Here is a 22,650-nt window from a genome sequence, read left to right as displayed (position 1 = left end):
CCAGGTTTACAGGATATCAGTTGTTGGACAGTATCCTCTGAATAACATAGCAATACATTTCATTTGAGCCCCCTCAATATAAGGCTAATTCATTTTTGTTTAAGTAGTAAAACAAAACCTCCCATTTTTTCTCTTATTGGCAAACCAAATTGTGGTCATACACAGGACATAGAAGCTAGTGTACAATTATGAATATCTACCTCTGCATAGTGGTAGGGATAGTATATATAATATGACATTTGTAATGTCTTTATTGATTTGAAACTTCTGTATGTGTAATGTTTACTGTTAATTTGTATTGTTTTATTTCACTTTTGTATAATATCTACCTCACTTGCTTTGGCAATGTTAACACATGTTTCCCACACCAATAAAGCCCCTTGAATTGAATAGTAGTCGTCATAGATACTTATGTTGCTGTGTCTCTACGATGGAATATGCATTGTGTGCATGTAGGTTCTGAAGTGTGCTTAAAATGTATGCTGTGCGATTTGGTTGAATAAGAATGTCAGTCCAAACAGGTCTAATGGTACATAATGTACATCACAAGAGGTTGGTGGCACACACCTTAACTGGGGAGGACGGGCTCATAGCCATGGCTGGAATGGACTAAATGGAATGGTAATCGAACTTATCAAACATATGGTTTCTTGTGCATTTTGATACCATTCCAATACAGCCATTATTATGAGCTGTCCTCCCCTCTGTAGCCTCCTGTGATGTACACACTGTACACTCCTTGTGGGGACCTGAGAGTAAATCTGTTTGTCTCCATCTACAGTTCACAATAGGAACTGTCCCAAGATAAGAGGGAATGATTGGAGAGACTGAAAATACTACAATTACGCCTCCCAGAAATGTAAAATAAAATGGATCAAATCCACGCTGCAGGGCTACCATTCTAAACGATTTACATTACTAGTAAACCTATAGACATTTCCACAATTCAAAGAGCCTGAAGAAGTTCACACAAGGAAACATTTATTAGCAAAATAACTCAATGAAAATGATTGAGTGTAAGGCCATTTTTCTAAATGAAATCACACCACACAAGAAATGTTAAATCACATCCACTACGCCAGATGTAACAGATGAGCAAATGCATTATTCTTTTTAATAAAAAATGTTTTAAAAACTTTGGACATGAATAGTTTGTAATATACAGGGGACATAACATGCTAGGTGAGTGCATTTCAACTGCTTGGCATTAAACAGTGCTAATTACCCATCACACATTAATACTGCTGGACACAAGTCTCAGAATAAAATGTAAAATACTGCACTAGCACAAGAACTATAGAAGTTGTTCAATGTGAGGGGAGAATGGGGGTGATTGATCCAATACATGTCTGGCATCCATCCACCAATGTGTAGATGGAAAGCCTATTGAGAGAAGAGGTGGAGAGAGCGAGAGGTTACAAATCAATTAATTATTTTAGATCCTGCCGAGTAGATGCATCACAAATAGCATGTCTGGTGGCGTGTTTATTTTGTGTAAGGGAGTCATGCTGGGAACAAGGTCTCTTTCACAGATGAGCCCTGTAAGTATAATGTAGGAAATGTTTTGGCCTATAACCCATTATTCAAGTCCCTAGTAACGTAACTTACCTGCTTTTATGGCCAGTTGCCACAGCCCTAAGGCCCCCTGTGGCGATGGATATGCATCTTGCGGCTGAGGGTGCGGGCCAGCCGGTCCACGGTGGTGCCGATGTGGCCAAGCTCTTTGCTGGAGACGAGGCCGTCAATGTTTCCGCTGTACCACAGCACCCAGCCCCCCAGGGACATGAGCACGAACAGTGCTCCTGTGTACACCAGGAGGTCCCCAAAGTCCCTGCCTTTGATATTCAGAGGGACAAAGACTCCCACCAGCAAGGCGGTGCCACCCAGCAAGTCCATCAGCACTGCAAAGGCCAGGGCCAGTTTACAGTGGGACAAGCCATCACAGAGCCCCATAGTCACACCTGAGAACGAGGGAATCAGAAATCTGACCTGGGGTGCTGCAAGTTGACACAAAAAAACCTGGATAAAGATTAAGTGCATAAAATAAATTCTAGGGAATATGAAAGTCTACATATAATTTATCATCTACATGAGCTAGATATAAAAAGTGGTTGGTATTAGGTTACAAAGATTTAAACAATGTTTGTATGGGACAAACAGGAACCCACTGGTCAAAACGGGTTAAATCAACGATGTTTCCACGACATTTCGACCAAAACAATCAATGTAATGAACTTAAATCAACGTGGAAAACTAATTGGATTTCCAAAAGTCATCATCAAGGTAAGAGAATCTCGTTTCTTTTTCACCCAACCTTTTAACCTAAATCCATTGACAGGATGACATTTTTGGATGATTTCACGTTAACTCACAACTCAACCAAATGTAGCCTAAATAAACTGAACGTTGAACTTGACACCGCACCAGTGGGAAGGCAATATTTTAGAACATCAAAATGGCCTAACTAATTACATTTTCACTCCAAAGGAACAAAGAAAATAGTTAGGCTAGGGAGGCTACATTGTTTTCAAACCATTGGCTTGCCAAAGTCGGTAGCGTACAAGTTGCCCTTTGTCTGGAATATGTGTCATGTTTTTTACTTTGACCTGGTGAAACTGATGTCGAATCCGAAATTGTTTAATGTCTTTTTTTATTATTATCAAAAATAGTTATCTACCTGGACACGTTGTGTAATCTTCCGGAATTCGATCCAACCTTTTCACTTTTTTGCGTTTTTCTCCACGACCACTTTACCCCTCCCACAATTTCACCTGAGCCCCGCCCACAATTTCACCTGAGCCCCGCCCACAAACGGTATGCAAAAATTGTATAAGACATGGTTATCATTGGTAGGCTAATAAGGCTAGAAGATACAAATACAGTAGTTGATGTATGTGAAGACACGATGAAGTAGGCATAAAGTTAGTTTCCCTGTAATTCTTATACATTTTCATTAGCCATCAGGAAGTCGTAGGCATGTGTCCTCGAGGAGAAAAGCTGACGAATGTACCTGATGGGGAGCGGATGGGTATTAACTTGCGTCTTTCTTTTTTTTTTTTGCAGAACGAGGGAACAACTAAGGCAAACGATTCGTTGACCTTTCATGCGAAAACATGTATCTTCAGTTGGCTTCCTTTAGCTACATTTCAGCTTTGTGCGACCGATTTTGGAGCAGGTGAACTTACTAGATACAACTCATATGGCGAAAATGCATTTGAATATTAAAGTTAATTGTTTTACAGCTGGTGACATCACCGTGTCGAAGGACTAATGACTGTTTTAACACTTTCAGTACAATGTATGATCCATGATGGTGCTTATTATAATGCTACAATGTTGCCATGTGTAGCCTATCACAGATTTGCAAAACAACACTCAGCCCATGAAAGATGACTGATTCTCGGACAAGCACGAGGAATGCAACAGACACTAACTTGTCTTCCTCCTCCTGTCTAATTGTTATTTTACTAAGTTACTGCATTTACTATAGAAATGTATAAAAGCATGGTTAGCCTACTCTCTATAGGCACTTATATTTAAAGACCCACTCCTCCCTTTCTAGTTTATCAAACGACCATTGACTGTGGTCCCTAAAGGTCTGTATAATGTTGTGGATGGATGTGAAGTCTCCTTCCCCTTTGAGGAGAACATACAGAATACTAGTGAGTTAAGCAACCCCTTATAAATATGTTCTCTTATCATGAAATGTCAGATAGTTCCGGGCTACTCGAACACAAGCAACATGATCTGCAGTTTATTGATTCATGTCACTAATTGGCTAGAAGTTCCACAGACCTGGAGGGTGAAGTAATTAAACTATCATCCCTTATGAATAGGGCTCTACATAATCACCTCTTGATACCTTCATCAACTCAATTAATAATGTAATGATGGTGTCATAGGTCAAGTGGTCAATAACTTTTCAGTGCACACCACCTGCTTCTGCCCATCACCTACAGGTTTAGAAACTAATGGGGTTCCTTTCCTCCTATAAGTGTCGACATCAAGGTATAGGTAGACGAGAAGTTATTGACCTTCATGGACATTCACTTACCAAAAGCTATAAGGCTTTGGTCACAGCCATTTGGCTCTAGCTTCAGAATGGTTTCCCCCCCTACATTAGCTCTTGAAGTATCTTGTTCATTGTCCAAAGTGGAGATTGTGGTTGAATAATTTTCTAACAGTGGCTAATTGCAGGATTACTGCATTGGGGGCTCTGAGAGGAGTTATTTTTTTGTTTACAGAGAGATTTCTGTTCTCCCAACCTAATTTTTAGAAGAGAAGAGATGTGTAAGAAAGGTTTGTATTCTGTCACAGTATTAACTAAAAGCCACATTCTGTGATGTAGCCTATTACAGCAGTTACATAGAGAAATAGTGTTGGCTCCATCCTGAGTCATCCATTGGTTGGGCATGCTGTTTATGGTAATTGGATTATGTTTAGATAGTATTTGATTCATGGCTATCAATCTTTCATTCAGTCAGATGGCGCAGCAGAATAATGATTTGAGGTGTTGCTGCATGATTCATGGGTGGTAGAAGCACTGACATATTGCAGACACCGCATTCCTCAGTTTGAGAAGGAAATGTGAATAATTTGAGCACATAATGTTGTTTTGATGGTAGAGAAAGTTCATGGACAGGCACACCGTTCTGAGCCGTGGGTTTAAAGAAACTCCACCTGTACATGTTTTATTTGTTTTCATTGTTGAACCATTTGTTAATACCTGAATATTTTTTTATGTTTATTTTTTTCATTTTCAGTTTTGATAGGTCAGTTACTGATAGGTCAGTAACCCATCTGCTGTACAATAAAACAATATAATTTGTGCAAAATGTAGTTATGGGTTTTTGTAGTTGGTATCTGTCTTCCTAGATATTAAATTGATCAGAAATGTGCTTGTGTTTATTACTAACTGGCTGGCCTCTGAACAATTGTCCAGAATTCCTCTGCTCAACACACACACAAGATTAGCGTTATTCCATGCCGACAGAGGGCATCCTAATTCCTTGTGTCCAGTCTTGATTCAAACAGATGTTTATTTGTAGCCTTGGTAGCTAAACTAACAAGATCAAGTCATTAAATCGAGGTCCATAATGTCGGATTTTGATGAATTCGAGAGACTGTTGACTGAAAATAAGAAAGGTGAGTGTTGTTGCACATTCATCCTACAGTAACGGTTAATTTGACCATCGACAGTAGCTCCAATAGATTATTTAAACTAGGTATCATACCGGTAGCTCCCTGTCACTGCATTGCTGCTAACTAGCTTGCACAAGGCCTATAAGGTGTTTACCAAAACAATATTATGACAAGAGACTCACATGCTTGCTTGCACCTCTGCTGGCAATGTATAACAAAAAGGGTACTGTTTGACAGCTAGCTATACCTGAATAGCTAGCTACATCTGCAGTATTGACTAGTGACATTTTTTTAATTGCGACCCTGTCCATTACTTTTTGACTTGTGCTGCTATTAACTGCAGCACGCGGACTATCCGATAGTTTATCTAAAGGGTACTGTAAATTTATGCAATGTAGAATGAGGGAGTAGTGTTACAGATATGCCCACATATCGTGCTTTCTCTGCATGTTGATTGAGTGAATTTTGAATTGCCTTTTAACTCCTCTAACGTTGGCTATAACAGGAGTAGCAGCGTATGACAGTTTTTGTATTTCTCCGGTAGTATTTTCTCCGGTAGTATGCCTTTTCTCTCCTGCTGCGACTAAGGGATCCTGTGTCTTTGTCAGTGACTCAGCCCTACTCGCTTATACTTCCTCCCTCCTCCTTTTAGAGCGGGACAAGGAGAATCGGCACGGTCGGCGCACACTGTCCCGCAGCCGAGAGAGGAAGAAGAGGAGCTGGGAAAGGAGGAAGAGCAGGGCAAGCCGTAGCGACAGCAAGGACCATCAACACAGGCGCAGGTGGATACCGCTGTTCAAGTATTTGAGATGAGATCCATTCCCATTTTGTGCAAATAGTTGTCAGCTTTGTGGACCATTGGCTTGTTTCAACTATTTCTTTCCCCACCTTTATGCAATAGTAAACGGAATACCCATGTTTTAACTGTCATATCAGCACACAGACTCAAAAACAATCCCCAGAGACTGTTGTGAGGTACAGCAATACAGTGGACAGGGACTTGCATGACACCTTCAAAGTATAACTGCTAATAATGAGTCAGCTGTCCATCTGTTGGTTAAGTACTGTACTTGGTGGTTGTGTGTACTAACGTTAGAATTGCTTCTTAATACAATTTCAAGGTAAGGGGTGACGACTTGGATCTGTAGCTGTCTTAGAGGCTTGCTTTGAAATCCGTGCTTATATTTTGGTCGATATCTGATGTCTAATTCATATAGAAATGTGACCATGCAGATGCCAGGAAGATAGAGTTCTGAGAGGAATGTGTTATAACTATCCATCCAAAATGTATATATTTTTAATATCCCTTTGATTCCCATACTTTTGTGCTATTCGTTGTCCTCTGTACACACAGTCTCTGCATTGCAAGGCTATATGTCCATCTCTCCTGTCCTGTCCCCTACTGTTTCTCTCCTGCAGTCGCTCTCCAGCTCTGCACAGAGAGAAGAAGAAAGTGAGGAAGTACTGGGATGTTCCGGCACCAGGCTTCGAGCATATCACCCCCCTGCAGTACAAGGCTATGCAGGGTCAGTTTGGCAATACTTGTCAGCTCTTTCTATAATAGTGTCACATCACAGTCCGTATTATGTCTGCTCAAAAGCAAAGGCTGTTGGATGTGATATTGTATGAAAGTATTCAACTCAGTCCCTCTCTCACTTCATGCATATACAGTACAAGTCAAACATTTGGACACACCCACTCATTCAATGGTTTTTCTTTATTTTTTACTATTTTCTACATTGTAGAATAATAGCGAAGACATCAAAACTATGAAACAACACTAATGGAATCATGTAGTAACCAAAAAAGTGTTAAACAAATAAAAATATATTTTATATTCTTCAAAGTAGCCACCCTTTGCCTCATGCCAAACCAGATGGGACAGCGTATCGCTGCAGAATGCTGTGGTAGCCATGCTGGTTAAGTGTGCCTTGAATCCTAAATAAATCACCAACAGTGTCACCAGTAAAGCACCATCACACCTCCTCTTCACGGTGGGAACCACACATGTGGAGATCATCCGTTCACCTACTCTGCATCTCACAAAGACACAGTTCGTCACCAAATTTGAACTCATCAGACCAAAGGACAGATTTCCACCGGTCTAATGTCCATTGCTTGTGTTTCTTGGCCCAAGCAGGTCTCTTCTTCTTATTAGTGTCCTTTAGTAGTGGTTTCTTTGTAGCAATTTGACCACGAGACCTGATTCACAGTCTCCTCTGAACAGTTGATGTTGACATGTGTCTGTTACTTGAACTCTGTGAAGCATTTATTTGGGCTGCAATTTCTGATGCTGGTAACTCTAATAAACTTCTCCTCTGCAGCAGAGGTATCTCTGGGTCTTCCTTTCCTGTGGCGTTCATCATGAGAGCCAGTTTGATCATAGCGCTTGATGTTTTTTTGCGACTGCACTTGAAGAAACTTTCAAAGTTCTTGACACAACACAACTGATTGGCTCAAACGCATTAAGAAGGAAAGAAATGCCCCAAAATAACTGATCAAGGCACACCTGTTAATTGAAATGCATTCCAGGTGACTACCTCATGAAGCTGGTTGAGAGAAAGCCAAGAGTGTGCAAAGCTGTCATCAATGTTAAGGGTGGCTACTTTGAAGAATCTCAAATATAAATATATTTTGATGTGTTTAACCCTTTTTTGGTTACTACATGATTCCATATGTGTTATGTCATAGTTTTGATGTCTTCACAATTATTCTGTAGATGTGTAGTAGAAAATAGTAGAAAATAGAAAGGAAGAAAATAGTAAAAATAAAGAAAAACCCTTGAATGAGTAAGTGTGTCCAAACTTTTGACTGGTGCTGTACATAAATATATAGTCATACATAGTCATACAAAACATTAAGAACAGCTTCCTAATGTTGAGTTGCACCCCCCATGCCCTCAGAACAGCCTCAATTTGCCAGGGCATGGACTCTACAAGGTTTCGAAAGCATTCCACAGGGATAATGACCCATATTGACTCCAATGCTTCCCACAGTCAGGGGCGCAACTTTCACTGGGGTCAGGGACATGAACCGCCCCCCCCCCCCCCACACATTCTGAAATAACAGTTTTATAATTGCACTGTGATACAAAATGTGGCTCCGGTGTGCTTTAGGACCATGTGGACGCCTCAGAGCGGTCGGATAGGCTGTTTTCCGGTTTCAGCCAGCTGGATTTAGGATCGCACGGACACCACAGAACGTGCGGACAGACTGTGTGAAGGCAAAGCTTCTGAAAGGCTGGCGTATAGGACCAGCAAGGGAGAGATGATTAGAGGCAGCTGCTGTCTGTGTTGTGCTTTTTCTCAGAGTTGTAAAAGCAAGCAGAACATAAACTGGCTACTCTAGCTGATCAAGCTGGCAAGGTAACTGCTGTTTGACAGAATTAGTTTATTTTTATTCCAAATGCCGTGCTAGTAGTGTAACTGACATGTTACGTTAACCAATGTTTCATCCCCTCTCGACTGAAATAAATGAACTTCTAGCAGCGAGTTAATTGTAAAATGTATTAAACAAAACTAGATCATCAAATTTTAAAATGTTCAGGAGAGAATTCCAGGACCACGGAGCTCAGTAACTGAAACAATTTCTACCATGACCTGTTCTAATTTTTGGTACTGTTAGAAGAAAATGAAAATGGGACCGTAATTGATATTTATTTACCGACCTGACTAAAAAAGAAGAGAGAAAATGGCATTTTACCCAATATGGCCTTATAAATCTGTGTATACCAGTGTTTAAGCCTACGCAAGGTCAATGACGGCCAGCCAACAGCGTTGTAGAGATCACAATGATGTGGTAGATGTTTTATTTACACAAAATAATATATATCACATTTACATAAGTATTCAGACCCTTTACACAGTACTTTGTTGAAGCACCTTTGTCAGCGATTACAGCCTTGAGTCTTCTTGGGTATGATGCTTCAAGCTTGGCACACCTGTATTTGGGGAGTTTCTCCCATTCTTCTCCTTAGATATTCTCAAGCTCTGTCAGGTTGGATGGGGAGTGTTGCTGCACAGCTATTTTCAGGCCTCTCCAGAGATGTTCGATCGGGTTCAAGTCCGGGCTCTGGCTGGGCCACTCAAGGACATTAAGAGACTTGTCCTGAAACCATGCCTGTGTTGTCTTAGCTGTGTGCTTAGGGTTTATGTCATGTTGGAAAGTGAACCTTTCGCCCTAATCGGAGCTCTTGTGTGCTATAGAGCAGGTTTTCATCAAGCATCTCTCTGTACTTTGCTCCGTTCATAGTGTTCTCGGCCCTGACTAGCCTCCCAGTCCCTGCCACTGAAAAACCTCCCCGAGCATGATGCTGCCACCACCATGCTTCACCGTAGGGATGGTATTGGACAGGCGATGAGCGGTGCCTGGTCTCCTCCAGACGTGACGCTTGGCATTCAGGTAAATGAGTTCACTCTTAGTTTAATCAGACCAGACAATCTTGTTTCTCATGGTCTGAGAGTCCTTTAGGTGCCTTTTGGCAAATTCCAAACAGGCTGTCATGTGCCTTTTACCCAAGAGTGGCTTCCATCTGGCCACTCTACAATAAAAGCCTAATTGGTGGAGTGCTGCAGAGATGGTTGTCCTTCTGGAAGGTTCTCCCATCTCCACAGAGGATCTCTGGAGCTCTGTTAGAGCGACCATCGGGTTCCTGGTCACCTCCCTGATCAAGGCCCTTCTCCCCCGATTGCTCAGTTTGGATGGGCGGCCAGCTCTAGGAAGAGTCTTGGTGGTTCCAAACTTCTTCCATTTAAGAATGATGGAGGCCACTGTGTTCTTGGGGACCTTCAATGCTGCTGAAATGTTTTGGTACCCTTCCCCAGATCTGTGCCCCGACACAATCCTGTCTTGGAGCTCTACGGACAATTCCTTCGACCTCATAGCTTGTTTTTTTCTCTGACATGCACTGTGGGACCTTATATAGACAGGTGTGTGCCTCTCCACATCACGTCCAATCAATATAATTTACCACAGGTGGACTCCAATTAAGTTGTAAAACATCTCAAGGATGATCAATGGAAACAGGATGCACCTGAGCTCAAATTCGAGACTCATAGCAAAGGGTCTGAATACTTATGTAAAGATGGTGTATATATATATATATTTTTATACATTTGCAGAAATAGCTAAAAACCTGTTTTCCCTTTTCATTATGGGGTATTGTGTGTCGATTAATTAGGAAAACAAAATATTTGATACATTTTAGAACTAGGCTGTAACATAACAAAATGTGGAAAAGGTCAAGGGGTTTGAATACTTTCCGAATGCACTGTATATAAAAAAGTATGTCGACACCCCTTCAAATTAGTAGATGCGGCTATTTCAGCCACATCCTTTGATGACAGGTGTATAAAATCGAGCACATGGCCATGCAATCTCCATAGACAAACACTAACTGTAGAATGGCCTTATTGAAGAGCTCAGTGCACTAGCTGCCTCGGTCAACTAACGTCTAGGAGCAACAACAGCTCATTCACGAAGTGGTAGGCCACACATGCTCATAGAACGGGACCTCCGAGAGTGATGAAAAGCGTAATAATCATCTGTCCTGGGTTGCATCACTCATTACCGAATTCCAAACTGCCTCTGCAGCACAATAACTGTTCCTTCACGAAATGGCTGAGGATCCGCTAAGATCACCATGCGCAATGCCAAGCGTCGGCTGGTGTGGTGTAAAGCTTGCCACCATTGGACTCTGGAGCAGAACTGTTTGGTGGTGGAGAAATAATGATCTGGGGCTGTTTTTCATAGTTTGAGCTAGGTCTCTTAGTTCTAGTGAAGGGAAATGTTAAGGCTACAATATACAATGACATTCTAGCGGATTCGGTGCTTCCAACTTTGTGGCAGAGCCCTGACCTCGACCCCATTGAACACCTTTGGGATGAATTGGACTGCGAGCCTGGCCTAATAGCACAACATCAGTGATCGACCTCACTAATGCTGTTGTGGCTGAATGGAAGCAAGTCCCCGCAGCAATGTTCCAACACCTAGTGGAAAGCCTTCCCAGAAGAGTGGAGGCTGTTATAGCAGCAAAGGGCAGACCAACTCCATATTAATGCCCATGATTTTGGAATGAGATATTCGATGAGCAGGTGTCCACATGCTTTTGGTCATATAGTGTATCTAACATAGCCATTTCAGCTCTAGCTAGCCTCTAGCTATCTGCCAGGTAGCAGTATCTATCTTTTGTGTGTATGGAAATGTTTTGTGGCCTTTGTTTTGTCCCGTTTTAACAGAAGTAAATTTGAACCGTTGTATCGTATCATTAGCTAGAGCTAGCCAAAAGATGGGTAACGTTAGCTAGCTAGCTCACTAACCTTTGCTATTATTTTTGCCTCAATCACACTAGACCTGAATCAAATGATTAAACTAGCAGCCAAACGATTGAAGGCCAATATATTCTGACATTTCTTCAGTGTAATGTGAGTTTTTATTAGTCTGTAAAGCAATGTAACGTTATTCAACTGTTAGTTTCTCTAGTTAATTCCCTACTTTTCACGGTGACACATTATAAACAGCTCTACAGGCTACACTGCCATGGTGTACAGTCCGTACACAACACTATGCTCATCATATCCCAGCAGGGTCAGGCAGCCAGGGAAGACCAGTCTACGGAGCGTAGGATAATTTTGCAATCAGTGAATGGATACAATGAATGGTGAGTGAATGGACACTAATTCCATCTTGAGTTGATGGGTAGGCTACAATCTGGGAATCGTGGTCATTTCAATTATTTAACCATTGATTCTATTCTTGGATAATATAATGTATAAATGTACACCAATGTAATTCTTTGTCATGCTTCATCTGAGCAGGATCAGATGGTGACCGGGGTCATGGTCAGGCTGCCAGGGAAGACCAGTCTGTGACAGTGCTGAGGAGGAGTTTTGCAGATGCAACACTTTATTCTCTCTGTGCAGCAAACACTGGACAAGTAAGAAGCTTCAAAGATTTAAACTATTTTAAGGCAGTCTGACAAACATTTCCAAACGGTATCAATGGTTTTTCCCGATGATCCAAAACAACAGGTCAAACAAAAAATGCGAGGAAGACCTGGGAGACACTATTGATGATGATGAATAGATACAGATGTGTTAGAATGCCCAGTCATGTTCATATAATCTCAGACATAAATGATTGCAGTTTATGATCTTCCATATAACATATTATTTGCCAGTTAAATGGAATATCATGCACTCAGAAATGTTATTCTTCTGCTGGACGTGTAAATCACAAACGGGGGCATATTTGCATAATTCATGGTCTTGTGAAGGCTGGCTGAATTCTGTCAAAGAGTATGTTCTTTTATCTCCGCATGTCTACCGATTCTTTCTGTATTTGTTTGCTTATAAATGTTGATACTGGAGACTGTTATCAGACGAAACTGTAACCTACCATTTATAGAGGCTAAGACATGCATTGCCATTAATTGGAAGGTTGGTTATCCTTCGATAATGTCACATTGGAAGTTCTGCATCACTAGATGTGATTTATTTCAAGATTAAGGGTATACTGTGCAACTTTCATAAGGTCTGGATTCCTTATGGAATACTGTACTACAAAAGGAGTCTATTGAAAACCTATTTCGGCAATCCCTAGCTGCTGGTCTGCTCAGTCCTGGCCCTGCTGTACTGTTGGTTGTCACTCTGGCCTTGGCCTAACACACCAGAAACCAGTAATGAATGTTTCACTAAGATTCTAAAGCTGAGTTGGGTGTGTTGGGTTGAGGTGCTGCAGGGCCGTGGACACATAGGGGCAGGACGAGATGACCCAGCTATATTGTGTGTATATTGTGTAAAAATAGCTCTCCAGTACTATTAGGCCTATGATATGGAGGATGTACTGTTTCTGTGTGAATGTGTAGGAGGTGTATGTGTGTTTTTATTAAATGTTTGATTTCCAAACCTTTCCCTTGAGACATAAAAGATGGGGAAGGAGGTTGTGTTGGGGAGAGAGTTGAGTTATTGATTAGACTGGTGAGGGGTGGGGGTGCAGGGGACCGGGCTGGCTGGGTGGTCCGGCTGAAATTTGATATAGAGGATATTTTAATAAAAAGTATTTTGTAATTTATTGATTATTGTTATTATTATTATTATATTGATTATTGAATTATCATTGACCTATATTGAACAAAAATATAAATGCAACATGTGAAGTGTTGGTCCCATGAAATAAAAGATTCCAGAAATGTTCCATACTGTCACGACTTCTGCCGAAGTTGGTGCCTCTCCTTGTTTGGGCGGCGGTCGTCGTCACCGGCTTTCTAGCTGCCAACGATCCACGTTTCTATTTCCATTTGTTATGTCTTGATTGTACAGACCTGGTTCCCATTACGTTATTATTATTTCCCTATTTAACCCTCTGGTTCTCATTATGTTTCGTGCGTGATTGTTCCTGGTCTTGTGTTAGTCTTTTTGTGTTAGGGTTTGTTATTCCCTGCGTGGATTTATTTTGGCAGATTAATTTTTTCGAGTAAAGTACGTACTTTTACTCAGTTCTGTGTCCTGCGCCTGACTCCGTCCTCACCTCTGCACAACTGACACTTGACACATATGCACCAAAAGCGTATTGCTCTAAAATGTTGTGCACAAATTTGTTTCCATCCCTGTTAGTGAGCATTTAAACTTTTCCAAGATAATCCATCCACCTGACAGGTGTGACATATCAAGAAGTTGATTAAACAGCATGATCATTACACAGTTGCACCTTGTACTGGGGCCAATAAAAAGACACTCTAAAATGTGCAGTTTTGTCACAAGTTGTGCCCTTGCCCACAGTTGTGTCAAGTTGGCTGGATGTCCTTTGGATGGTGGACCATTCTTGATACACATGGGAACCTGTTGAGCGTGAAAACCCACCAGCTTTGCAGTTCTTGACACAAACTGGTGCGCCTGGCACCTACTACCATACCTCGTTCAAAGGCACTTAAATCTTTTGTCTTGCCCATTCACCCTCTAAATGGCACACATACACACTCCATGCCTCAAGGCTTAAAAATAATTCTTTAACCTGTCTCCTCCCCTTCATTAACACTGATTGAAATGGATTTAACAAGTGACATCCATAAGGGATCATAGCTTTCACCCTGGATTCACCTGATCAGTCTACGGTATGGAAAGAGCAGGTGTTCAGTATTTCTTTTCCATTGGGAGTCATATCTAACTTGAGTCCATGTTCCTTTCTCAGCTGCTGGCCAGATCCCAGCCACGGCCCTACTGCCCACCATGGTAACTCCAGAGGGGCTGGCCTCCACCCACACTTCCTCACCTGTGGTGGGCAGCCAAATGACCAGGCAGGCCAGGAGGCTCTACGTAGGCAACATACCTTTCGGTATCACAGAGGTAGGTAATAGAGAACTGCTACCCATTCCACACTAATGAGTTGTACATAAGGCCTAAAATACAGTTAAAGACTAACGCCACAACCCTATGAGATATGTGTAGTAAAACTCTGCATTTCATCATCGCTACTGTGTCATAGCATCAGCCTGGCCGCGAGCCTTCTACATCTGCCTTCCCCACTGCAAAATGTATAGTAAGTGACTCTTTCGTGTGATCGTCCATGTTGTGTCAATAGGAGGCCGTGAAGGATTTCTTCAATGCCCAGATGCTCCTCGGTGGTCTTACCCAGGCCCCTGGCAACCCTGTTCTAGCTGTGCAGATAAACCAGGACAAGAACTTTGCCTTCCTCGAGGTGTGTGCTCAACTAAAATGTATTTCATATCAAAAAACAAAATAGCATGAAATAGATCACGGATGGCAGTTATTAGCTAACTTGCATTGCCCTGTAACAGTTTCCTTCCTGAGTGCTGTAGTTTTGTTGACTCCTGCATTCTTCTGCAATAGCACGTCATAATGTTGACCTTCTCTCTACCTATTCCTCTTCCAGTTCCGCTCGGTGGACGAGACGACCCAGGCCATGGCCTTTGACGGCATCATCTTCCAGGTTCAGAGCCTGAAGATCAGACGGCCTCACGACTACCAGCCCCTGCCCGGCATGAGTGAGAGCCCCAGTGTCTATGTACCAGGTGGGTCTTTCCATAGGACATCAGTGGCTTGTTGACCCTGTCGAATCCTCTGATTTCAATTAAAATGTACTTAACCCTATTTCGCACTGTTGCTTGGATTAGGAGTGGTTTCGACCGTGGTGCCAGACTCAGCCCACAAACTCTTCATCGGTGGCTTGCCAAATTATCTCAATGATGACCAGGTCGGACCTTTCTAGCTCATTGAAGTCCTTCTTTTTAAGTCTCTGGCATGATCAGTAAATGTTATGCTACTGTTTTATTTAAGGTTGAGAAGAATTTGATTCAGTACCAACAATGCTACTGATAGAGCAATCAGTTTTCCTGTCTTCACACCCTGCCTTCGTCCCCTAGGTAAAAGAGCTATTGATCTCCTTTGGCCCTCTGAAGGCCTTCAACCTGGTCAAAGACAGCGCCACGGGCCTCTCCAAGGGCTACGCCTTCTGTGAATATGTGGACGTCAATTTGAATGACCAAGTCAGTGTCAGATATTGTACCTGTATTGCTGTACGCAATCTTGTTATAGACTTGAGGTTAACATAAGGTCATAGACTCTTGGGCTGCATGTCAATAGTCCAAAGTGGCTACCCTGTGTTTCTTCTTTCGTCTGCACTGATCTGATCTACCTGGCCAAGTGAAAGCAAATCTCACAATAGTCTTCTGCCATATTTCTTTCTCCTATGCAGCCTTTGCAGATCAGTGCTGTTGTAGGAAAGGAGGTGAGAATAGGAAGCACATTTTGAGTGGAAAGATGGCAGCAAATCCCAAACTCCTTCTATAATTAAAATGTCAATATTGCCAAGAATTAACTTTTATACTTCCATGATCCCTCTTTCACCAGCAGGATACTGGGATAGGCTACATTATTTACTTGCTAAATTAATTTGTAAGAGTAAAGGCTAGTCAGTTGTACACCTGAATGCATTCAACTGAAATGTGTCTTCCGCATTTAACCCCTCTGAACACCCTCGTATTATGTTTTCTACACTTCAGCGTGAAAAATGTGCAGGTTGCCAAAATCTCCCAAATGTCTAATCGTATTTTTTGGCTTTGATTTTACGCCCTCTGTAGTCATGGTTAAATCCTGCTACAGCTGTATCTTGGCGCCCCCTGGAGGAAAAACGAGTTGCCCCTCACAGACTCCAAGACATAATCAATTCTGATATCCTGCTCAAACATTGCAAACTCAGATTTGGCCCTATCATCTCACAACTTATTTCAGTCTGGCGCCTGGTTGGTAAACATACCAAAACCAACCTCACAATCCTTACCTTCCTTTATTAAACATACCAAAACCAACCTCACAATCCTCACCTTCCTTTATTAAACATACCAAAACCAACCTCACAATCCTCACCTTCCTTTATTAAACATACCAAAACCAACCTCACAATCCTCACCTTCCTTTATTAAACATACCAAAACCAACCTCACCTTCCTTTATTAAACATACCAAAACCAACCTCACAATCCTCACCTTCCTTTATTGAACATACCAAAACCAACCTCACAATCCTCACCTTCCTTTATTAAACATACCAAAACCAACCTCACAATCCTCACCTTCCTTTATTAAACATACCAAAACCAACCTCACAATCCTCACCTTCCTTTATTAAACATACCAAAACCAACCTCACAATCCTCACCTTCCTTTATTAAACATACCAAAACCAACCTCACAATCCTCACCATCCTTTATTTGACAACCATGCTCTTCACCTGGGTGGTCGTCTTTTCATCTATGGTCTGAAAGAGGGATTCCTACTATCTCAAATATCACTGAAGGCTACTATCTGTGTGCATTTCATGACCTCCAGAAGCAATTTAACTTACCTGATACTTCCTTTTTCATTTACTTGCAACACCGTTCTGCTTTGCGTGTATATGTTCCCTTGGGATGCAAGAATGGTCTGTCCACCTTATTCACAAATTATTTATTAATATTTGTACACAGGGACTGGTCTCTAAATGACATTCTCTGCTACTTAAAATGACTCACAAACCAATACCTTCCCTAGCATCATGGAAGAAAGACCTTTCCGTATGTAGTACTGTGACTAATTGGACTAGAGTTTGGTTCAACATATAAATTTCATCAAGAAACCCCAACCATCAAATTATACATTACAATTTTGCCCATAGAACTTACTGTACACCATGCAAACTATTTCAGATGAAAGCTAGACAAACCCCAAATTGCTCTTTGTGCCCTCCGGGGGCTCCTGACAAATTTTCATATGGTTTGGGAGTGCCCAGGGGTTTTACATTTCTGGAGTTGTGTTTCATCCTGTCTTTCTGACATAATGACTAGAAATGTACCATGTTCACTATTTTATTGATAAATGATGACACTAGACCTATCTGTCGAACAGCAATGTATTTGGCTGGCTGGATTAACAGCAGGCCAAAGAATTTGCCTCACGTTGGCAGCCTCCTCATTCTTTAAACAGACAGCAGTGGCTGCTATCATTCATGGCTATTATTGACATGGAAATACTTGTAGGACTGGACATATTTGCTCTTTCATCAATGTATGACTCTGTAAAAAGACTGCTATCTAACTTTGGGTTCGGGAAGTCCTGTGGGGGGAGGGGGGAGGGGGGACTGTTTGTCTTGTCACTTGTTTTTCTGTCCATGTGTACCTTCTTACAAAAAAACTAAAAAAAACATTTGATCACTTTTCTAACTCTGTTTGCTGTCTCAGGCCATTGCAGGGTTGAATGGGATGCAGCTGGGGGACAAGAAGCTCCTGGTCCAGAGAGCCAGTGTTGGGGCCAAGAACGTAGCTCTGGTGAGTACCCGAGATGATAGACTACAGAGAGAGGCACACTTTACAAATGGATGCTGTTCAATATAAGACAGAGATGAGGGAAAAAAAAGGAGTGATATTTTGGGGTAAGTTAGGACCTAACTATCCCCTCTGTTTCAGATGTTCTCTCCTGTTTTGTGCCTTACTGAACACAAGCCTTCTTCGATCCACCTCCACTGACCTAAAACATCAAGCTCGGTTTCATAACTTAATCAGGACAATCCAGAGCTGATTAAGGAATTAACTAACCTTATGCACCACTGCAAAGTAGACAGTATTATTACAAAAACAAGTTGGCAAATGAATAATAACGTATCATATTTTTTTTTCCTTTTTTTTTCTTTAATTTACTTCATTTTTACACCATAAACATTCTAAAACGTTTTCTAAAAGTATCTCATGTTCTTTCAACCTTCCCAATAACCAAAACCTCTCCCCTCCCCTCACCAGACAGGTATGAACCAGACCCCGGTGACCCTCCAAGTGCCAGGCCTGATGCCCACCTCCATGGCCTTGCTGGGTGGCCTGCCCACTGAGGTGCTCTGCCTGATGAACATGGTGGTTTTGGAGGAGCTGCTGGATGACGAGGAGTACGAGGAGATCGCGGAGGACGTCCGCGGTGAGTGCAGCAAGTACGGCCAGGTGAAGAGCATCGAGATCCCCCGACCTGTGGATGGCCTGGAGGTCCCAGGCACTGGGAAGGTGAGGACGGGGAGGGGAATAGGGGTACCTGGGTATTAGGATGGGATAGGATAGGGCATGGGGTGTTTGTTGCAGTGTTTTGAGGAGAGTTTGGGTTGTTGTTTCAAAGTGAATTTGTTCAGTTCAGGTGAAATTATTGAATCTCCTTGAGGAAATGTGTCTTCCGCCTCCCATCAAACAAGCATAGCAATTCATAACTTATCACTCTTGCCTAGGTTTTTTGGTAATAGTTTCCAATGCAATAATAAATAAATCCCTTTGTGTGTGTAAACATGAATCATAGTTTTTTGCTGTAGAATTACATTTAACATGGTTGTCTGGTTCCATACAGAATGGCCATACACCCACTTTCCTATCCTTTCTTTCCCTCTCTCCCTCCTTCAGATCTTTGTGGAGTTCATGACCCTGTTTGACTCCCAGAAGGCAATGCAGGCGCTGACAGGCAGGAAGTTTGCCAACAGGATGGTGGTGACCAAGTACTGTGACCCAGACGCCTACCACCGCCGAGACTTCTGGTAGACCTGAGAACCAGAGAGAGGGAGAGAAGCAGAGTTTCATGTTATTTATGTAATGATATGAATATTTATGAGCATCACAACAACTCAACTTTTTGCACTTTTTTAAAGAGGAGGCGTAGAAAGTTCATTTAAGGCCACTTATCACTGTGAAATCAGCAGAAAAAGTATTACTTTTGTCCTCGTCGCTTATAATTATATGATTTAATTCAATGAATCAAGTTCAATCATGATTTTAACCATTTATTTTGTCCATGCCTGAGCCTCAGGTACCAGTTGTTTATTGTTACACCAAATGACTAACAGTATGTGAACACCTGCTCATCGAACATCTCATTCCAAAATCATGGGCATTAATATGGAGTTGTTCCCCCCTTTGCTGCAATAACAACCACCACTCTTCTGGGAATGCTTTCCACTATTTGTTGGAACATTGCTGCGGGGACTTGTCCAAGAGCATTAGTGAGGTCAAGGCACTGATGTTGGCCGATTAGGCCTGGCTCGCACTTGGCGTTTCAATTAATCTCAAAGGTGTTCAATGAGGTTGATGGCAGGGCTCTGTGTAGGCCAGTCAAGTTCTTCCACACCGATCTCGACAAACCATTTATGTATGGACCTTGCTTTGTGCATAGGGGCATCGTCATGCTGAAACAGAAAAAGGCCTTCCCAAACTGTTGCCACAAAGTTGGAATCGTTTTGCATGTCATTGTATGCTGTAGCGTTAAGATTTACCTTCACTGGAACTAAGGGGCCTAGCCCGAACCATGAAAAACAGCCCCAGATCATTATTCCTCCTCCACCTAACTTTGCAGTTTGCATTATGCATTGGGGCAGGTAGCGTTCTCCTGGCATCCACCAAACCCAGATTCATCCGTCAGACTGCTAGATGGTGGAGCGTGATTCATTACTCCAGAGAACGCCTTTCCACTGCTCCGGAGTCCAATGGTGGCAAGCTTTACACCACTCCAGCCGACGCTTGGCATTGTGCATGGTGATCTTAGGCTTGTGTGTGACTGCTCAGCCATGGAAACCTTCATTTCATGAAGCTCCCGACAAACAGTTCTTGTTCTGACGTTGCTTCCAGAGGCAGTTTGGAACTCGGAATTGAGTGTTGCGACCGAGGACAGACGATCTTTACACACTACGCAATTCAGCACTCGGCGGTACCATTCTGTCAGCTTGTGTGGCCTACCACTTCGCGGGTGAGCAGTTGTTGCTCCTAGACGTTTCCACTTCACAATAACAGTACTTACAGTTGACCAGGGCAGCTCTAGCAGGGCAGAAATTTGATTAACTGACTTGTTGGAAAGGTGGCGTCCTATGACGGTGCCCCATTGAAAGTCACTGAGCTCTTCAGTAAGGCCATTCTTCTGCCAATGTTTGTCTATGGAGATTGCATGGCTGTGTGCTTGATTGTATACACTTGTCAGCAACTGGTGTGGCTTAAATAGCCAAATCCACTAATTTGAAGGGGTGTCCACATACTGTGTATATATATATATATATACAATTTTCAGAACATCAACTTATTGTGAGTTCTGACTCATGTCTGAGGGGACACGCAAATACTGTAAGTGTGTGTGTCTCCATTTAACTTATCATCACCACCCTCTTTTGATAACAAAATGTCTGAAAATTATGTAATGTTTTGACTTTGTGGCTCTGGCACCAATTCTCAGTGGGCAACCCCCATTCCACAAGAAACAATATAGTATATTAACAGGAAGTACCTGATGAACCAGTCCAGATTCTGTAATAGAAGGCTCTCACCCAATCAGAGGTACTGTGACTGCCTCTGAAATTGATACAGCTGGGTCGTGTTCATTAGGGCATACCGTAGCAAAACGTTTTGCAACAGAAAACAAATGTGTATTTCTTATTGGAAAAGTTCAGATCTCTCTGTTTTCTTCAGTTTGGTGCCTAATGAACACGACCCTGAACTCTCCCCACCCACACCTTCCCTCTCTCTCTCTCTCCTTAGACAATCAGCTATACAGCTGAAAGACTTCAGAGTTATCACTGCCCTGCCTCAACCCTTGGTTGGTTTTGTAAAACATTATTGACATTGACTTACACTCACTAGGCAATATTATTTATTATTTCACTGTAAAATCATATCTGCTGTATTTTTGTATTATGCTTTTATATGTTTCAATTGTAAGTTCCTATTTAACCCAGTAGAGCTCTCATGGCTTTGCCTCAAAGTGAGATCTCTTTAGGACCCAAAGAGGCATGTGGATCTGCACGTGTGAGGCTTTCTGATGGGTGACATGAATTCAGGTTTATGACAGGCGAGACAATATCAAAGTGAAGATAATGTAGATAATTTGTAGGTGTGGGTAGGCTCTATGATACAATATGAACCAATTACATACCCCCTTCTTCCACTTCCACTTCCACTCCTCTGTCCTATTTAATCGTTTTCATTGTCTATACTACAAGCACCACACTTGGAGGAACCTGTCTGACATTATTTTTCGTTCTATTCCCATCCCCTTCTCCAAGACCTTCCGTTGCTTCGAATTACATAATGGATATTTCTTTTGACAGGTTTTGCGCTCCAAATGATTTGCATTACCGAACCATTTCCACATCTAAGACTGTTTGTTGTTTTCCTAAAACAGGTTGAAAGATTATGTAAGGAAATTTATTTGTCTCTGTCCTTATACTGTCAACAGGTTAGCATGTGGGAATTTTTGCACTCTCACTTCCCTCAACATTGTAAGGTTGTCTTTTTTTATTTACAGAAGGTCAGAGTGATCACATTAAAACAGATTGAATGTACTCTGATGCCTGTCTGATCTGTTTAATGTTTACAGGATATTGAATCAGAATTTTAGTGTGCGTGTGGCTCGTCCTTGGTATTTTATGGAGCCAACTATTTGGGTTCTGCTCCAATGAGGAATATTCTTTATGGTGAATGGAAAAGGGGATCAAAAGGTGTGATAGAACAGTGTCCAAAGACTCCATATAAAACCAATGTGTATCAATGAGGCTCCAGAGTGGCGCAGTGGTCTAAGGCACTGCATCTCAGTGCAAGAGGTGTAACTACAGTCCCTGGTTCAAATCCAGGCTGTATCACATCCGGCCGTGATTGGGAGTCACATAGGGTGGAGCACAATTAGCCTAGCGTTGGCCGGGGTAGGCCGTCATTGTAAATAAGAATTTGTTCTTAACTGACTTGCCTAGTTAAATAAAGGTTTAAAAATATATATATAAATCAAATCTAGATGTGTGTTAACTCCAAGCTAAAGTTACTGCTGAATTGCTGTCAAGTGTTCCCAAATGGGCAAAGGCTTGAATCTGTCTTTAATTTCCCCATGCCTTCCAGTGGGGTTGGGAAAAAAAGACAATGCCAGCCCAGAGTTCTATTCAGTGAGTTTTGAAAACTATAGATTGTAATATTGCTTTAGACTCATGGCAACATCTTTTATTTCAGTCATGTAGGCCATTTG

At 42.0% G+C, this 22,650-nt stretch overlaps 1 protein-coding gene and 1 long non-coding RNA gene across 2 annotated transcripts; one reads left to right on the top strand and one right to left on the bottom strand.

Annotated features, from left to right (window-relative positions):
• Window positions 1–960: 960 nt before the first annotated feature.
• On the bottom strand, window positions 961–2,802 carry LOC109908649 (uncharacterized). Its single transcript, XR_002257688.2, has 3 exons — window positions 2,678–2,802; window positions 1,609–1,961; window positions 961–1,383 (listed from the first exon to the last, which is right to left on the bottom strand). It is a non-coding gene; the product is annotated as an uncharacterized LOC109908649 (long non-coding RNA).
• A 2,205-nt stretch (window positions 2,803–5,007) lies between these two features.
• On the top strand, window positions 5,008–21,979 carry LOC109907567 (splicing factor U2AF 65 kDa subunit). The gene is made up of 11 exons (XM_020505608.2): window positions 5,008–5,145; window positions 5,795–5,924; window positions 6,562–6,668; window positions 14,329–14,483; window positions 14,719–14,835; window positions 15,031–15,169; window positions 15,272–15,351; window positions 15,521–15,643; window positions 17,874–17,960; window positions 18,429–18,680; window positions 19,065–21,979. Exons 1-11 carry the CDS (start codon window positions 5,097–5,099, stop codon window positions 19,197–19,199), a joined length of 1,374 nt encoding a protein of 457 aa, XP_020361197.1. The 5' UTR covers window positions 5,008–5,096; the 3' UTR covers window positions 19,200–21,979.
• The last annotated feature ends 671 nt before the right edge of the window (window positions 21,980–22,650 follow it).

Source organism: Oncorhynchus kisutch, linkage group LG17, assembly GCF_002021735.2.
Source record: "Oncorhynchus kisutch isolate 150728-3 linkage group LG17, Okis_V2, whole genome shotgun sequence".
NCBI lineage: Eukaryota > Metazoa > Chordata > Actinopteri > Salmoniformes > Salmonidae > Oncorhynchus > Oncorhynchus kisutch.
The sequence above is the reverse complement of the archived record's forward strand: the minus strand, read 5'-3'. Positions and strand labels throughout refer to the sequence as shown.

Coding starts and splice junctions, on each gene's coding strand:
- LOC109907567 (XM_020505608.2), top strand. CDS start 5,097: ATGTCGGATTTTGATGAATTCGAGAGACTGTTGACTGAAAATAAGAAA. Junction 14,484..14,718: donor TACCTTTCGGTATCACAGAG/GTAGGTAATAGA, acceptor TTGTGTCAATAG/GAGGCCGTGAAGGATTTCTT. Junction 18,681..19,064: donor AGGTCCCAGGCACTGGGAAG/GTGAGGACGGGG, acceptor TCCCTCCTTCAG/ATCTTTGTGGAGTTCATGAC.